Source organism: Hyperoodon ampullatus (assembly GCF_949752795.1).
Source record: "Hyperoodon ampullatus genome assembly, chromosome: 3".
Classification (NCBI taxonomy): Eukaryota; Metazoa; Chordata; class Mammalia; order Artiodactyla; family Ziphiidae; genus Hyperoodon; species Hyperoodon ampullatus.
The window spans coordinates 103,260,912-103,277,673 of record NC_136916.1 but is presented as its reverse complement, the minus strand read 5'-3'; the positions used below and the strand labels follow the sequence as shown (position 1 = coordinate 103,277,673).

Below are 16,762 nucleotides of genomic sequence, written 5' to 3'. Positions count from 1 at the left end.
GAAAGAGTCACACTCTAAAAATTATACCGACATCAGATGCACACATTTATCCAGATAAAATTGCATTCCCATAGACGGCAATCTCCAGAGAGACTAAATATCAATATATTCCTTGCATGCTTAGATATAGACATGTAATTGTTGTAGGTATTTTTGAAGACCTACAATAATCATTTACATTTTACCAAAGGATTCCAGGATTCTCTTAGCAAACAGATGTCAGAAATCAACATTTCAAAATGGTCAAAGGTAAGGTTTTTTTGTCCTTTAAACTGAAGAGGTGATTAAGGTTACATTCTAAGTTTTGGGACAGGCCACCTTTAATCCTCAAGTCTAGCAAGACTAGGACAGTCTTGGTCACTATGACATCTAATCTTGTCAAGCCTCTGAAATTGTAAGCACTCTATAAACAGTTCAGGCCTTGCCCGTTTTCCTTTCAAAGCCACTTTTATGAATGAAATCTGTAAGACAATAATTTTTTTAACTGTTATATAAAGTGTATAGGCAGAGACCAAACATCTCCTATGCCCTTTGAAATGGTTTGCAAATTCCCTATAAATAGGCATTACTCATTTAAAAAAAAGTACTAGGCTAGGTTAAGAAATTTCACAGTGGCAGCAAGAGGGCTAAATTGCAGTAGAATTCAGTCATTTCCTAAAAGTTGTCTTGCCCCTATCTTGTGCATTTGAATTATATTTTGAAATGGCTGGGTACTAAATATCTGCATAAAGTAACACATTAGAAATTAAATTGTCTATCGTCTTTCTTAAAGAAAACTTTGGGGCTGTCATGAATGGTCTAAAAAACCTAATGTCCCTTGGTTGTGTGCATGGTAATAGCTATCAAAAAGCCAGTTCCCTAAGCCCTGGGACATCAGACTGAATTGCTCTGAGTAGCCTGTACCTTCTGCTCATTCACGGAAGGTACGAGGCTAAGGAAGAAAGGTGAAGACTCACGAGGCCAAGACCACCTCTGGATTCCTTTCTCATCGCCTCAATTCCTTCCCTCCCTGAGTTCCAGCCTCATGGACATTCTTGTCTAATCTTCCTGGTTTTCTACCTCAACTAGCCTCTCCTTTATAGGCAGACACTACAGGTGGTCTGCCCAACACTCATTCTCCTCTTCTTCCTTAGGCACAAACCCCCATTTTACTCCGGGGGGCACTGTGCCCTGCTGAAGCTCACATTACCCAGCCCCCCTCGAGGGACAGCCGTGGAACTAAGTTCTGATCAATGAGATGGAAGAGGAAGTTGTTGGATGAGCCTTCTGGAAAAGCTCTCTAAAAAGGATCAGATAGCTGAAGGTGCCCTTTTGCCTTTCTACGTCCTCTCTGGAATGAAAATATGACAGCTCAAGCTCTAATTGGCATGTTGCACCTGAAGTAACTTTGAACACGGAAGCCAATGTTAAGGACAGAAAGACAGAGGAGTGAGGGTTTCTAATGAGCTCCGGCCAGACTGGCCATGGATTGGCTATCTCTGGACATCCTTCACGTGTGAGGTTTAACTTCTAACTTAAGCCACTCTATAAGGTGTCCATCACTAAGAGCAAAATGCAATCCAAACTCGAGGCTTGAGACTGGTAATGCTTTTTGGTTTCTTTCATATTGATTTTTCAGGAGCGCTTTTTCAGGCTCAAGTGTCAGGTTTTATCAGAACCGCCAGCTGTTCCTTCTGTAGCGTTTTGGTTTAAATGTGCTTTCTAGGCTTGCACTATGCCTTGAGTGGGAAGAGGCAAGAGGGTCACATCCTATCCCACCGAGGAAAAGCACAGCCACAGGCGGTGTGAGTCGCAGGAACACTGAAAACAAAATCTCAGGTAAACATTCGCTCACAGGAGAAAGAGGCTTTGCATACCTTGGACTTCACATGGGAATGTAGTTTCAGCTGAACGAATTTTGTTTTCAACACCCTCCTTCCAAGAGGCGGATTTTTACTCTTTGTCTTTAGTGAGGTTCTTTCTTCAGGTTTAGAATGGCGGGTACACATGGACCCACCATTAAATGTCTTCCACCGGGCACATAAACTCTCTGCACCTCTCAAACCAGATTAAGTCAGTATTTGCAGGAGGACAGAAGAACCTGACCTTGCCTCTCCCACTTGCCCCTATACTTCCTACCCCCAAATGATGGAACAAGACTCTCTCCTCCCTGCTCCCAGCCTTCCACACAACTCAGACCTTTCTCAACATTCAGACATTTGATCCTTTGGGAGGTACTTAACCGACCTGTGGGTTTCTTTGATCATCTGCTCTGCATGCTGCCAAAAGGCAGCTGGGAAATGCAAGGCTGTAGGTGGGGAAGACAGTTGGGTTTAGAGGTAAAACAGAAACAAAAAGCAGGAGAATAAAGGAGAGTTAGACTGCTATTGTCAAAATGACAACTTATCAGGTTTGCGAAGAAAGTAAAGCCAGTTATCGGGTTTTGAAAGAAAGTAAAGCCATGTTCGTATATATTCACGGTCCTGTTGTCTGACTAAGAGGTAAGAGCTTATCTCTGCCTTGTCCCTGAGCCTCTTGTAGAGGATACAGCCTGAGGTGGTCACCACACAGGATTTACTTGGATTCCCTTCAACAGTTTGCGAGATGGGTTTTCACCCAAAATCGTACTATTTAAAGTTGGTCGTTTCTGTTCAGAGTGTGTCTGATTTCCAGAAAGGAGGCTGAGATGCTGCTGCCTTGTGTAGAGAGGTCTGTTGAACCTATGTTGACGTATAATCTCCCGGCATGAGGAGATGGAGCCCTGATTCGCCCTGTTCGGACCACAGAAGGCTTGGAGCTCTTGCTCATTCTGGGTCAGCTTCAGGTTCAACACTGACCCACAGAAGCTTCTCTTCAGAAGACTGTTTCAGCTGTCGAAGAGACTTGGAACACTGCTGTGACAGGGCTGAAGGAAGTCCAAAGGTTTAATAGGACGAGAGAAAACAGGGGAGGACAGGACAAGATGGCTCTCTTCAATGTTTAAAGAGCTGCCACAAGAAAGACTGGAGTAGTTTTGTGTGGCTCTAGAGAGCAAAATCAGAGCTGATAGGAGATACAGATCTGAACTCAAAAATGGTTCCGAGTGGAGGGAAGGGGAATTGGATGAAGGTGGTTAAAGATATAAACTTCCAGTTATAAGATAAATAAGTCCTAGGGGGTGTAAGGTGCAACATGATTAATCTAATTAACACTGTATGTTATACATGAAAGTTAAGAGCGTAAATCCCAAGAGTCCTTATCACAAGGAAAAAATACTTTTTCGTGTCTTTTATTTTGTATCTGTGTGAGGTGATGGATGTTCACTAAACGTATTCTAAGCATTTCATGATGTATATAAGTCGAATCATTCTGTTGTATACCTTACACTTACAGAGGGCTGTGTGTCAATTATATCTCAATAAAACTGGAAGAAAAATATGAATGAGAAAGAGTTGAACAAAAATGGCTTTAACTGTCTGAAACTAGAATGGGAAGGCACGCACAGTATGGCTGTACCTGTCATCCATAACTGTGGTGGATAATCAGGCAGGAAATGCACCGCTAGGAAAAGGGAAGAGGATATTGATTCATCCAGTTATAGGTAAGATGAGCTGGCCTCTATTATTCCTGCCAACTCCACAATCCTGTGCTTCCAAGCCAGCCAATTCTTTTGGGTGAAGAAAGAACTTGAAGGAGGTAAAGGCACACACACAGGAAGGAAGTATTTCTAAGCGAGGCTCAGATGGCCATAATGCTCCCTGGTGTTCAGGGAAGAAAGGGTTGAAAAGTGGGGATGAATGAATTAGTGATGATCTCAAAGACCCTCTGACATTGCCATTTTTAGCAACTGTCAAACAACGTGTAAGTGGAACACACTCTATCTTGCATCTTGATTGTCAATAGTGACAAATGCAGTTAAAGAGCTATTCCAGGGGCAACCTTACTCTACTTTCATTTCTGTTTTCACCTCAAACTCTGACAAATTCCTTCGCTAACCTGCTAACATAATTATGTTATCAGAAATGACTAAAATGATGACCCTGAAAGCAGGATTTCTTTTGAGACAGTGAGTAAAATTCCCCACAGATAGGTAAGGAATTTCATACACACACACACACACACACACACACACACATATAGTGTGTGTAAGATGTTTATTTTGCAAAGCTAAATATAAGTAATCTTACGTAAATATTTTAAACAGTAAGTACAATTTACCTTATGAAGTAAATGCTAAAATGGGCATATCCAGACCTATTCCTTGCCCATGACAGAATGGCATACCACTCAAAAAGTCAGCAATGTTCCCCCCAATATCCCTAGGTCTTTTCAGTATCTACAATGGAGTATTTTAAAATTAAACCTTCCCAAACTTACATTTGAGGCCTCTAAGCTTTAAGAGGGTGTGGTATAATAAAAACATCTATTTGGTCTTTGCCTTCCACTGGGACCAACAGTCCTTTGTTCCTTTGCCTGTTCATGAACATTAGGCTCCTATGCCTTCACTTCCCCCTCATCCAGCTTAAATCCCATGGCCAATCTTTAGAATTACCCTCTAATATACACCCTCAACTCCCTAACCCATTTTTCTTCGTCACACTCATTTTGCAAAGCCCCAACCCTGGTTAAATCCAACTCTCTTCCCAGTCTGGGCCTGTACCTGGCAGCCAAACTGGCTGGAGAAAAACATGACTTGCCAATGGGTCCCACTTTAAATTCACGTCCGCAGACCTCAGGTGGGGCCCTGGATGCTGCCCGGCAATCCCACCCACTTCCCTGGTCCACCTGCTCTCCCACTCTCCCTGGGCCCTGCCTCCTTCCTCCTCAAACCTCCAAGCACCTTCTCTATCTTAAAAACTCTCCTCTTGGGCTTCCCTGGTGGCACAGTGGTTGAGAGTCCGCCTGCCGATGCAGGGGACACAGGCTTGTGCCCTGGTCTGGGAGGATCCCACGTGCTGCGGAGTGGCTGGGCCCGTGAGCCAACTTCTTCCCCCAGCTAGCAGCCTGTTTCTCTGTTCCCCTTTATAGTAAAACTCCTTGAATAAGTTGTCTGTACTGCTATCTCCAAGTCCTTTTCTCCCATTCTCTTCCAACCTACTCCAAAGATGTCCTCATCTCCATCGCTCCAATGAAGCTGCTCTTGTCAAGGTCACCAATAACCTTCATTCATCATTCTTTCCTCCTGGAAATCCCTTGTGAAGTTGACATCCAGGACACAACATTCTGTTGGTTTCCTCCTGTCTCACTGGTGGCTCCCTCTCAGTCTCACTCACAGGTTCCTTCTCTTCTGCCTGACCTGAGCGCATGGGCTCAGTCCTTAGAACTCTTCTCTCTGCCTCTCAAGCCTTTATTTATCTCATCCAGTCTCATGTCGCTCAAAGACCACATATCAACGTGTAGATGACTCTCAAATTCTCATGTCTACACTAGACCTCCCTCCTGAACTCTGGACTCATATATTCAACTGCCCACTCAACATTTTCATTTCTGTATTGAAGAGGAAACTCAAATTTAACACGACTGAAAGTGATATCCTGATCTTGCCCTGAAAAAACTTCTGTATCGACAATCCTCCCCAACTCAACTGCTGGGAACTCCACCCTTCCATTTGCCCAGAATCATCTTTGACTCCCCTCTTTTCTCTTATTGCCAATCTGCATGTCCCAAGGGCTCTACCTTTAAAACAGGCCCAGAATCTGACATCTTCTGTCAACCTTCATTGCTACCAGCCTGGTCCCAGCCACCACCAACTCTTTTTTTTTTCTTTTTAATTGTGGTAAAATATACGTAACATAAAATTACTCATTAGCAACATTTAGTACAACCATCACTATCTAGTTTCAGAACATTTTCAGGACTCTGAAAGGAAACCCTGCCCCATGATGCAGGGGCTCCCCATCCTCTGCCCCAGCCCTGGCACCACTAGTCCGCTCTGCACCCTCAGCTTTTGACTGGGTCACCATGAGCCTCTCGGCCGGTCTCCTCACTTCCTTATTTGCCCTGATCCCTCACCACAGCGTTCAAAGACTGAGTCAGATCACAACACAGCTTATCTTCAAACCTGCACCAAGTGCTCATCTCGCTCGGAGGAGAAGCCCTGGCCCCGTGGAGAGAAGATGGCTTCTTGGACGTCTCCTCCTGCTTTCCTGGCCCCTCACTCTTCTCCAGCTCTACCGGCCTCCTCGTGATGCCCTGAACATCCCAACACACACCCCTTCCTCAGGGCTTGTACCAGATGTTTCCTTTTCCTGGGAACATAACCCTTCCCCAGACCTGCACGGTTCCTGACCTCACCTCCTTCGGGTCAGTGTTCAAATGTCGCTTTCTCAGTTAACATTCTTTTAAACCTGCCATGCCTGGCACTCCTAATTCCCTTTATTTTGCTTGTATAATTTACTTAGATAAGTAAATTATAAGTAAAGTGTATAAGTAGATCTATAAGTATATAAGTAAGTATATTGTAAATATGCAAGTATTTGTTTTGTTTATTGTCTGCTTGCCCCACTCTCCTGCTGGAATGAAAGCTCCCTGGGCCAACATCTCTTTCTGTTTTGTTCTCTCTTGTCCCCCAATGCCTACACCAGTGCCTGACACCCAGTCAGTAATGTCTGTTGAATGAATGTGTGACAGAGCAGCAGAGGGGCAGAAGTGGGTCACTGCTGCCCTTATTTGACTAAGTCCCTCTTCCCCGTGGTGACCTGTGAAGATGGAAGGGGTGGCCATGCCACTGATCATGCAGAATCACTGGCCAAGGAGAGCACTGCCCAGAGGTCCCACACCGGGGATTCTGTGGGGGAGGGGCACTGGTGGTGAGAGCTGTGACCTCCCTCTCTCACCTGTAACAAAACCCAATACCGTCTCTCCATCCTGGGGACTTGCCTAGGCCTCCTCCGTACCTGTTGTTGTCCACGTAGCGGATCAGCATGGGGTAGAAGGCATAGAGGTCTCTGCAGAGGACGGCAAACTCATCCAGGATGAGGAGCTCTGCCTCCTGGGTGTCCCCTCTGCTGTCGGCTTTCAGCTGCTCCTCCTCCTGCACGGTCTTCACAGCCTTCTTCTTCAGCTTCTCCAGGGTTGGGATGAAGTGGCTTCTTAGCAGGTCCGCCCTGGCTTTGCTGATGATTGGCTGGGCATACACTGTGTTTGCAAACAAAGGTCCTCCCCCTCATTTTGCATGTTATGACAATTGATGAAAGGAAAGAAGTGATACTCAAAGGTGAGGCTGTGAAAAGCCATCAACTCAGGATGGCACTTGCCCTTCCTTCATCCTCTGCTTGGCACTTCCATCTCATGAAGCCTCAGTTGCTGGGGATGGGGGTGGAGCTACAGGAGAAGGTCTCTCTTCCTGTTCTGCTTCTCTAGGCCATGGGGAAACCTTGCCACCCTTTAACTCTTCACGTATGGCGTTTGCTATACCTCTGAGCTCTTCATAACAGACTATCTTGTTTCATTTTAGAGTACATTCATGTTGGTTTTGGCTCACGAGCTAGATTATAAACATTTTATTCATAATAACCAACACTGTGCTGAGTCAAGAGTAGGCACTCAATACTACATTTTCTGGTTTATAGAAAAATCTCTTGTTAAAAATATATGGACCCAACCACAGTTCTCAGCCCCCAGGACTTGAGAACTGCCAACCTACTGCCTGGGGACTCCTCTGGGCCCTGGGAAAAGCAGAGAAACTACTATCATCTATAATAAACTGAGAGGCAGACTGGGGTGGCCACTAGAAGTCAATGAGCAGAAACAAGCAATCAGTGGGAACTGGGACTATGATTCCAGCCTTCTTGAAGAGAAAGATAAAACTTACATGTCTCATCGAGTTTCTTAAATGGAATATCCTATTGGTCTAATCCATAATAAAGATGAGAATCAGAGTAATTATTTAAAGATAAGTGAAATAAAATTCTCAAGAGTCATGAACCATTCACAAAGTGCATTGTGTATTTTGTGTATTTCAAAGTTTCTTTCATGTAGGGCGTTTCAACTGGAAACAGCCTATAATCCAGCACTTTTTCTTCTTAATCTCACTTTACCTTATTTTTTGCTTTCATAAATAAGGCTGTTTTAGAAAGAGAAGGCGAAAACAGTTCTCTGCTGAGAAGCATTAACCAACAGGTCGAAACAACACTGTGATGGCCCACATTTCACACTCCAGCCTTCACCGGGCTGCATTTCTGCTTTGGATCTGGAATCGGAATGGCTGTTCCAGATATGAGTGGTTTGAGGTTGCTATTTAAAATGGACTCTGTTTAGGCACCAGGAATGAAGTGGCCTAACTGAATGAGATCTGGGTTCACCTGTGAAATAACAGGTCAAGTTCAGTTCCCATCAGTGTGCTGTGACATCTTTCCACTGCACCTCTGGGGAAGCTAAGGGAGTCCATCCTTTGATTACCTTCCTTCCCTTAATCCAGATTTAGAAATTAGAGCTCCTCAACAAATTGCCTTAGGGTTAACAATATTCTTGGGCTAATAGGTAAGAAAGGAACACGCCAACTTTATCTACTCATATGTTCCCAGAGGCCTATACTGTCCAGGAGCCATCAGTACCCAAAGTATTTATAATTTGAAGTTCATTTCAGAGACAGGAAGGCGGTAGACATTTTCTTCCTTGGAATATCTACTCATTTGTCCAGGAAGCTAATAGCTACCACTGATCCCACTGCTGGGTTTTATGGTTAGGAGATTGTAGGGGTGAAACAGCTATGGTCCATGAAAACTGCAGGTCCATCAAAGGCAATGACTTTGCTTTAGCTTCTGTCTTCTCAACTCTACTCTGACAGAGGACACTAAAATATTCATGGTTTCCTGACTGTGGAAAGTGTGGTTACTAATTTTCCAAGGCTCTCCTCTTTTGGAGTTGTTTCAGGAGCAGAAAATCAGCTAACAACATTCATTAAGAGCCTGCTGCATGCAAGGAGGAATACAAAACAAGACGGAGATCCAAGTGAGGCTACTGTGAACCTAAGTTAGAGAGTGTCTTAGGAAGCATAAAGTGAAATACAAATGCTAGAAACTTACAGTACAGCTCAGATGGGAGTGAGTTTTGTACGTGTGGAAAACATACAGGATCACTTACCAAGAACATATGGACAATTATTACTGTAAGAGCAAATGGAATTCTTAAGTACCAAAAGCAAATAAGCAATGATCATGGGAGTTGGGTAGAGTTTATCAAGAAGGGCTTCCTGGAGATTCGAGGGACCTGAATTAGTTGGGGAGTTAGGCAGGAGCATTTGCTCCAGGAAGCTCTACAGGGGAATAAGTCAATTCTTTTCACTGTTAAATATAAGTGTGGGGAGGGGGAATAGCTTAAAGATAGACTAAGAGAAGAAAAGAGAGTCCAGGTGTCTTGGGGCTGGGGCTGGGGCTGGGGCTGGGGCCAGGGCCGGGGAGGAAAGGCATGTGTGGTACCTGCAATGCGCTTCATCCAGGAGGCCTCGTCGATGCCCAGGTTGTTGTTGATGATTTTCAGAATGTTGCCCAGGATGACACTGAGGTGTTCAGAGGTGACCTTGGTGCACCAGGGCCCTGTGCTGGGGGGCAGGTGCTCAGGCCCCCGCTCCCACCAGTAGGACAGGTAGTTGCAGAGCATGGGCAAGATCACCTCGATGACATGGGGCATCTCCGTGTACCGGGCCCCTGACTCGGCCAGGTCGTTGATTTCCTTCATCAGGCCTTCCAGCTGGGGGATGTCAGGGCACATCTCCTCCACTGTGTCTGGCATCCCCAGAACTGACCGAGAGGGTACAGGAAGAATAAAGGGACTGTAATTCAAAAGCACAAATAGTGCAACCTTCTCTCTCTCTGTCCACCCCTCCTTTGGTCTTTAGACATGATTTTCCACCCCAGAGCCTCAAACAAGTAAGCTCCAGATCCAGAGGAGCTTTTGCTCTCCTGTTGCCTTTGTAAAGACTGAGGCTTCCAGAGGCTGGGTTATCTTCTAGATGTCATACTCAGGTTAAAACACTTAAACTGAACCTTTTTGTGTTTTTTTTTTTACATCTTTATTGGAGTATAATTGCTTTACAATGGTGTGTTAGCTTCTGCTTTATAACAAAGTGAATCAGTTATACATATACATATGTTCCCATATCTCCTCCCTCTTGCGTCTCCCTCCCTCCCACCCTCCCTATCCCACCCCTCCAGGTGGTCACAAAGCACTGAGATGATCTCCCTGTGCTATGCGGCTGCTTCCCACTAGCTAGCTATTTCACGTTTGGTGTGTATATATGTCCATGCCTCTCTCTCACCCCGTCACAGCTCACCCCTCCCCTTCCCCATATCTCCAAGTCCATTCTCTAGTAGGTCTGCGTCTTTATTCCCATCTTACCCCTAGGTTCTTCATGACATTTTTTCTTAGATTCCATATATATGTGTTAGCATACAGTATTTGTCTTTCTCTTTCTGACTTACTTCACTCTGTATGACAGACTCTAGGTCCATCCACCTCATTACAAATAACTCAATTTCGTTTCTTTTTATGGCTGAGTAATATTCCATTGTATATATGTGCCACATCTTCTTTATCCATTCATCCGATGATGGACACTTAGGTTGTTTCCATCTCCTGGTTATTGTGAATAGAGCTGCAATGAACATTTTGGTACATGTCTCTTTTTGAATTATGGTTTTCTCAGGGTATATGCCCAGTAGTGGTATTGCTGGGTCATATGGTAGTTCTATTTGTATAAACTGAATCTTAAAGGAGCATAACAAAGACATGGCCGAGGGACATTTCATAAGACTTCTCTGTGACACAGTCAGTCTCTTGCTTCTCTATCCTGGCCTCAGTGCATGCACTCTGCAGGAAAGGCAGGGCTAGGAGAAAAGCAACCCATTGTTGTTGAGTTGCCAATTTGTGGTTGGGTCACCTGGATCATGTCTGTACTGTTTCAGAAAGGAAGAGGAAACATCTTGCATCAAAGATTCTTTCAGCTGGACCAGAGACAACACTTTCCATCCAGTTGAAATTTCGGGGAAGAAAACTTTGCACATACATTGATTTCTGCATTTACAAAAGAAGTTATTGATGACCTGAAGTAACCTTTGCCAAGACCTCTTGTCATTCGCTTAAACCTTTTTGTTTCTGAAGGTTTATGTGCAAGGAATAGTGAGTCAGCCCTATCTCTTCCTCACACTGAGTGACTGAGGTCACTTCACTGAACGAGGACAGACAGGATGAGATGATACAGAGTTCAACATTAAACGTTGTCAGATACAAGAATAGCAAACAGAAGAAGCCGAGGGGATATCTGTCTTGTTCTTCTTAAGGCAAACGACACTCTTTCCCTCCAAGACAGGAGGAGAGACCAGAAACATCCTGAGGTTCCTGATGGGTGAGACAAAAACAAGGGCTCTGAGTGGCAGGGCGGGGCATGGTTGAAAAGAAGCACAAGCTGAAAGCTCTGCAGAGCGTCCGTTTATGTCATAGCCCCCAGGGTCCGCCTGGGCCTGGGAGGCAGCTCATTGCAGACTCCACCCACAGGCCAAACTTCTCACAGTAGGGCCGAAGCATCAGACACCAGGGGGGCTAGGGAGTCAGAGAAGCAACAGGAAAATGTGGTGCATTTTAGGTCCACTAGTGGAGCCTATTAGATCCACTAGAAGACTTGAGGAAATTCTTTTTGATATTAGAAGTAAAGTGTAAAGTTCTCATGAATTTCAAAGGACAAAGCAGAAACTTCAAATAAAATGTGACGTTCAGTGAATTGGGTTGTGCCTGCAGGCCCTTTGCCATGGGGTTACTGCTGGTGTGAAGTCTCTCTCTTTTCTAGATTTTAAGTCCATAGGAATGGAAGGGTTAATGAATAAGAGGCCACAGCAAATTCCTTGGCCTTTAGGAATATTGGCCAATTGAAGGGACTGTCTTGATTTCTGTCATAATTGTCCTGCCTGGAGCAGAGATCCAGAATAATCCTGGCTGCCTTGGAGACAATGAATCGGTAGCTGTTACAAGTGGTTCTAGGAGATGGTGTGCAGCTGCACAGTGATGGACGACTCGGAAGAGCCTCCCTGCTATGGAGCAGGCCCTGTGAGGTGCTAACACCCTTTCCCTAACTGTGATTTTCTGTTGCTATCGGTATGGCCTTTTGGCAGGTAGAAGGCTACAGATCTCTCTTCCTTGGAAGTTAGGAGTGAACCAATGTCCTTTAAATCCAGACAATTCAAAAGGACTAGTAGCATGAAAGCCAAAGAACATCGAACTCCTATGATTTACAGCGTAAGGGAATTATACAGGTTAGACATGATCCACTGCCAATGCTGGTCATTTGCAGAGAACAAGTCCAGCCTGTACCTTGCTGCAGAGCAGCAGGAATCAGGGGTGACATCAACATGGGGGTCTGGGGAGACTCTCACAAACAAAATCATTTGACACATACAGTGTCAGAATCAATAGGTACGAACAGTACAGTCAAACATTCTACCTTCAAGCTCTGCACACAGAACAATGCCAAGTGCCACAGATGCAACTGAAGTTTACAACTGTTTGCTATAAAATTATACGTGAGAAGGCTCAGGGTGTGTGTGTGTGTTTAAATGTCACATAGACAATACATCATCATGGACACTTTTTTTTTCCTACCTGAGAGAAACACAGAGTTGCTTGAGGTTGCTTCACTGGAGTCATTACAATGACCTTTAAAAGTTATTTATATGTAATTGGTCCTCGAGGGGAAGAAACATTTGTGATTTACGTGTTGTTTTGTTCTTCAAATGCCACATAATAAACCTGCAGAATGAATGCTGCTGAGTTATCTACCTGAAAAACAGCTCAGCTGGGTCCTATTAGAATCAGACACAAGAATGTAAGAGGGGACCATTAGAACACACTGGCCTTTCATCTGCTAGACCAGTGGTTCTCAAAGTGAAATCCTCCCACCAGCAGTGGCAGCATCACCTGGAAACTTGTTAGGACCTTCAGAATCCAGATTTACTGAACTAGAAACTCTAGGGGTAGGACTTGGCATTCTTTAACAAGCCTTTCGAATGATTCTAATACATGCTAGTGTCTGAGAACCACTGGGAACCACTGAGTTAGATTCCAAAGTAGTATTTTCTTCACCAAGCAGCTCTTCCCTCAAGAAGACAGCATCAGAGAGCACCGTCTCTGTAGTATAGGCAGACAGCTTACATGGAAACTGGACCTCCTTTCTCTCTGGTTGATTTTTCCAATAAGGATTTGGGAAGTAAACTGGCTAGTGAATAGGATGTTTTGGTCAATCTAATATTCTGATTCATAGACCACTGCCACACATAACCAAAGATTTTATCTAGTTTTATCTAGCACATAACAGTATTAAACCTTTTCCAGTTTTTGGATGAGTCAGAAAATGCTCCAGGACATTACAAGATAGAAGAGTTCCTAATATGAGTAACTCTGCTGGCAAAACACCAACTGTTAATTAATAGAGATGCCCAACTGACTGAAGCCTTGATAAATCAGTTCATATTGTATTTCTCCACCGAAGACTCACATCATTTGTCACGTCACACCATCTGTCACATTCCTTTCCCCCCTTGGTCCCTCAGGCCACCTACTTTGTATAATGAATGAAGTCTACCTTCTCAGAGTCCATCAAGCCATCAGTCATTCTCTGGCTCCAGGCAAACCTGGTTATCCCAGAATAAATATTCACGTACACTCTACTTTTCAACAGCCATGCACATGGTCAGCATTCAGTCTTTGTTGATTCATTTTTTTTTTAAGATTTGATTTTATTTATTTTTGGCTGCCTTGGGCCTTTGTTGCTGTGCACGGGCTTTCTCTAGATGCGGTGAGCGGGGTCTACTCTTCCTTGCGGTATGCGGGCTTCTCACTGCTGTGGAGCATGGGCTCTAGGTGCGCGGGCTTCAGTATTGTGGCATGTGGGCTCAGTAGCTGTGGCTCGTGGGCTCTAGAGTGCAGGCTCAGTAGTTGTGGCGCACAGGCTTACCTCTGGGAGCTCAAGAGCAGAGTAGGTCTCTCTCTTTCCCAAGGTGCAAGCTCTACACATTGGTGATACACAGACAGAGACACACTTTTTCTTGAATCACAGTTGGAGCAGAATAAACGTATTAGTATCCAGCACTGTCATGACTGGACCCATGTCCCTCTGGAGTTGGGAAGCAACATTTTAGCTGGCTTTTGCCTACAGATGTCACAGCCCTTCCTCAACTTTGCCAAAGCCTGCTCAGTTGTTCAGCTCCTACTTTAGCTGCAAGATGTGACTCATTCGGAATCATGAGACGGTAGAGAAAAACAAGGTTGGAACTATATTTTTCCTAGTCCATGAAAGGGGAGGAAGGGTGAGATGAGGCTAAGGACGTTGGGGAATTAACTGAGAGACTTCACGTGAGACTTTGGAATGTGGAGGCATCTTGGCAATGCTTCTCTCTCGACGAGCTCTGAGAACACTAGTCTCCGCTGTATTCTAGCTCAGGAAGAGAACTTTAAACAGTCTTGTCTAAATTGTCCTGGTCATTCTTTCTGGGGGTCATGTGCTTCTTTCATCTGAAGTAATGAAAGCAAGTGAGAATAAAGCCCACCAAGGCTTATTAGTACTCTGGATTCTTAGATGGAAAGAAGAGTGGTGACAGAGAAAAGTGTGCCGGGAACCTTTCCTCTCCTAGAACCCTTAGGACTCATGAAAGCTTGAAAAGAGGGCTTGAACCAAATGGAACTGATGCACAGTCTAGTCATCTGCTGGCACTGTGCATCAATATTTTAAGAAAATGTTGGCTCTGAATAGGATAGGTTCTGGTTAGAAATGGTTTACTATGATTTTTGGGGGTCTGTTTTTCTTAATACTGATCAGACCCATGGTGTGGTAATTTTTGCTTCATGTCACATCAAATCATTGTAGTTCTTTCCAGTTGGAGTCCAAGCTTCATTCAAGGTTCCTGCTGGAAGCTCTTCTGTTCTAATCCATTGCCTTTCAGCAGGATCGCAATTCATCCATACATGGGGACTCTCTCTTCTACCCTCCAGAAGCAGGTTTACCACCTGCCTTGGATTCCAGTTCTAGGTTATCCTAGAAGAGGGGGTGGGAAAACTTTTCCTATAAAGGGGTCAGACAGTAAATATGTTAGCCATTGCAGGCCTGACAGTCTTTGCTGCTACTACTCAACTGTGTCACTGCAGTTGGAGGGGAGCAGAATGGGCCACCCCCAAACATGCCCCTTTGGCAGAGGGATTACTTTGAACTGATTATTTTTAAGAAACTGCACACCCAGGAGAGTGTCTGAAAACAGAGTTACTCTTTTGTAAGGAAAATCTGCATTTATAAAGAAAGTTTACCTTAGATACAAGTGCCTGTACCAGAAGAGAGCTCTTGCCCGAGATTACTTTTTCATCTGAAAGACTCACGTGCATGGCAGGGCAAACTGTTTACCAAATCCTTCCTCTTCTCACTTTCCGATGAATTGCTACCCCCTTTGAAACCTCAGACTCCTAACCCCTTCCTTAGATCAGGATGGTGTGTAAGCCTCAATTGTTGGGCTGGCTTTTGAGTCTCATATCTCTGTGGGGCTCCCCTATGTACACATATGTACAGAAGTTAAAGTTTGTTTTTCTCCTGTCATTCTGTCTTTTTTTAGTGGGGGGGTGGTTCTCAGCCAAGAATGATGAAGCATAGACGGAAAATTATTTTTCCTCCCCTACACAGTGCTAAAACAGCTGCAGACAACATGTAAATGAGTGGGTGTGACCATGTTCTAATAAAACACCATTTACAAAAATCAGCAGCAGGCCAGATTAGGCCCGTGGCCAGAGTTTGCCAACCACTGTTCTAGAACTCAGTGCATCAACACTCCTGTCAAATTCTCTTTCTTGTAGAATTTCAGTTCCTTCTTGTGTTTTTCTCTGCTTTATTTTCCCCAAAGATGGAGAACACGTGGACATCATCCTTGGAAACACGGCCTGTCTGTGGACTTGAAGAGTGTAACGAGGTTATTAGTGCAGCTGTGCTCCTCCCACTGACACTCTGGAGAGGAACTGTAAAGGGCAGTCATATCCCCAGGTGCAGAAAGAGAACGGAGACCAGGGCAGACAGGAGAGCCTGAATTTTTAGGATGCAAGGGATTTAGAAATCAACTACACTGTCTCCTCATTTTACAGAAGATGGAACCAAAGTCTAGTGCTAACAAAGTACTTGCCTGTGCCCACTTTTCCGGCAAGATGGAGACATGCCATATGGTCCCAGTTCTGACCTCCCGGCCCCTCCCAGACCACATGCACCAGCAACAGTGCTGCAGGCTGCCATCCCTGCCTGCGTGGCCTTCCCTCCCGCTGCTTTCTTCAAGCACATCAGTGATGACCTCTGTGGGATGATACTTACTAGACCTCTCCCTGGGGGTTTTGGCGTTGAAGACTGAGAGTGGGTTGTAGCAGTCAAGGGTGGGCTCCAGGAATGCCACTGGTATGGCAGCTGCCAGTGAGGCCAGGCATTCTCCAAGGGCAGGACGTTGCCTGGAAACAAAGAAGTCCATTTAGAAGTGGTGACACCCCCATGCTGGCCCCATGCATTGGTGGGCCACTTCTCCATAGATAGCTCCCCTGGACAGCCTGGGCCCCAGGCTCAGCAAGGTTGCATGCTTTTCCCCCTCCCTCACCTTTCTCTGGGCACTAACCAATGGTTTACAATGGTCTCACTCCCTGGTACCTAGTTCTTAAGCAACTAAGGTGATATAATACACTATGTAGCTTTGTTCCTCTCTCCCAGCATCTCTGAGAGCAAGTTTTGCCGTCACCCAAATTGAATCGGATCTTCCTCGTTCTCAGAATGTTTTGAAATCTTCTGTGTAATTTCCCTGTGTCT

The 16,762-nt window shown here is 44.8% G+C and overlaps 1 protein-coding gene across 3 annotated transcripts in view; it reads right to left on the bottom strand.

The window, feature by feature from the left end:
* RYR3 (ryanodine receptor 3) overlaps window positions 1–16,762 on the bottom strand; it is a gene marked incomplete at both ends in the record, with an annotated part of 580,399 nt that overhangs the window by 59,056 nt on the left and 504,581 nt on the right. For all 3 annotated transcript variants that reach the window (XM_079701083.1, XM_079701082.1, XM_079701084.1), the window contains 3 exons: window positions 6,855–7,095; window positions 9,378–9,698; window positions 16,283–16,413. In XM_079701083.1, coding sequence (XP_079557209.1) covers window positions 6,855–7,095; window positions 9,378–9,698; window positions 16,283–16,413 — 693 coding nt within the window. The remainder of the gene's footprint in view (window positions 1–6,854; window positions 7,096–9,377; window positions 9,699–16,282; window positions 16,414–16,762) is intronic.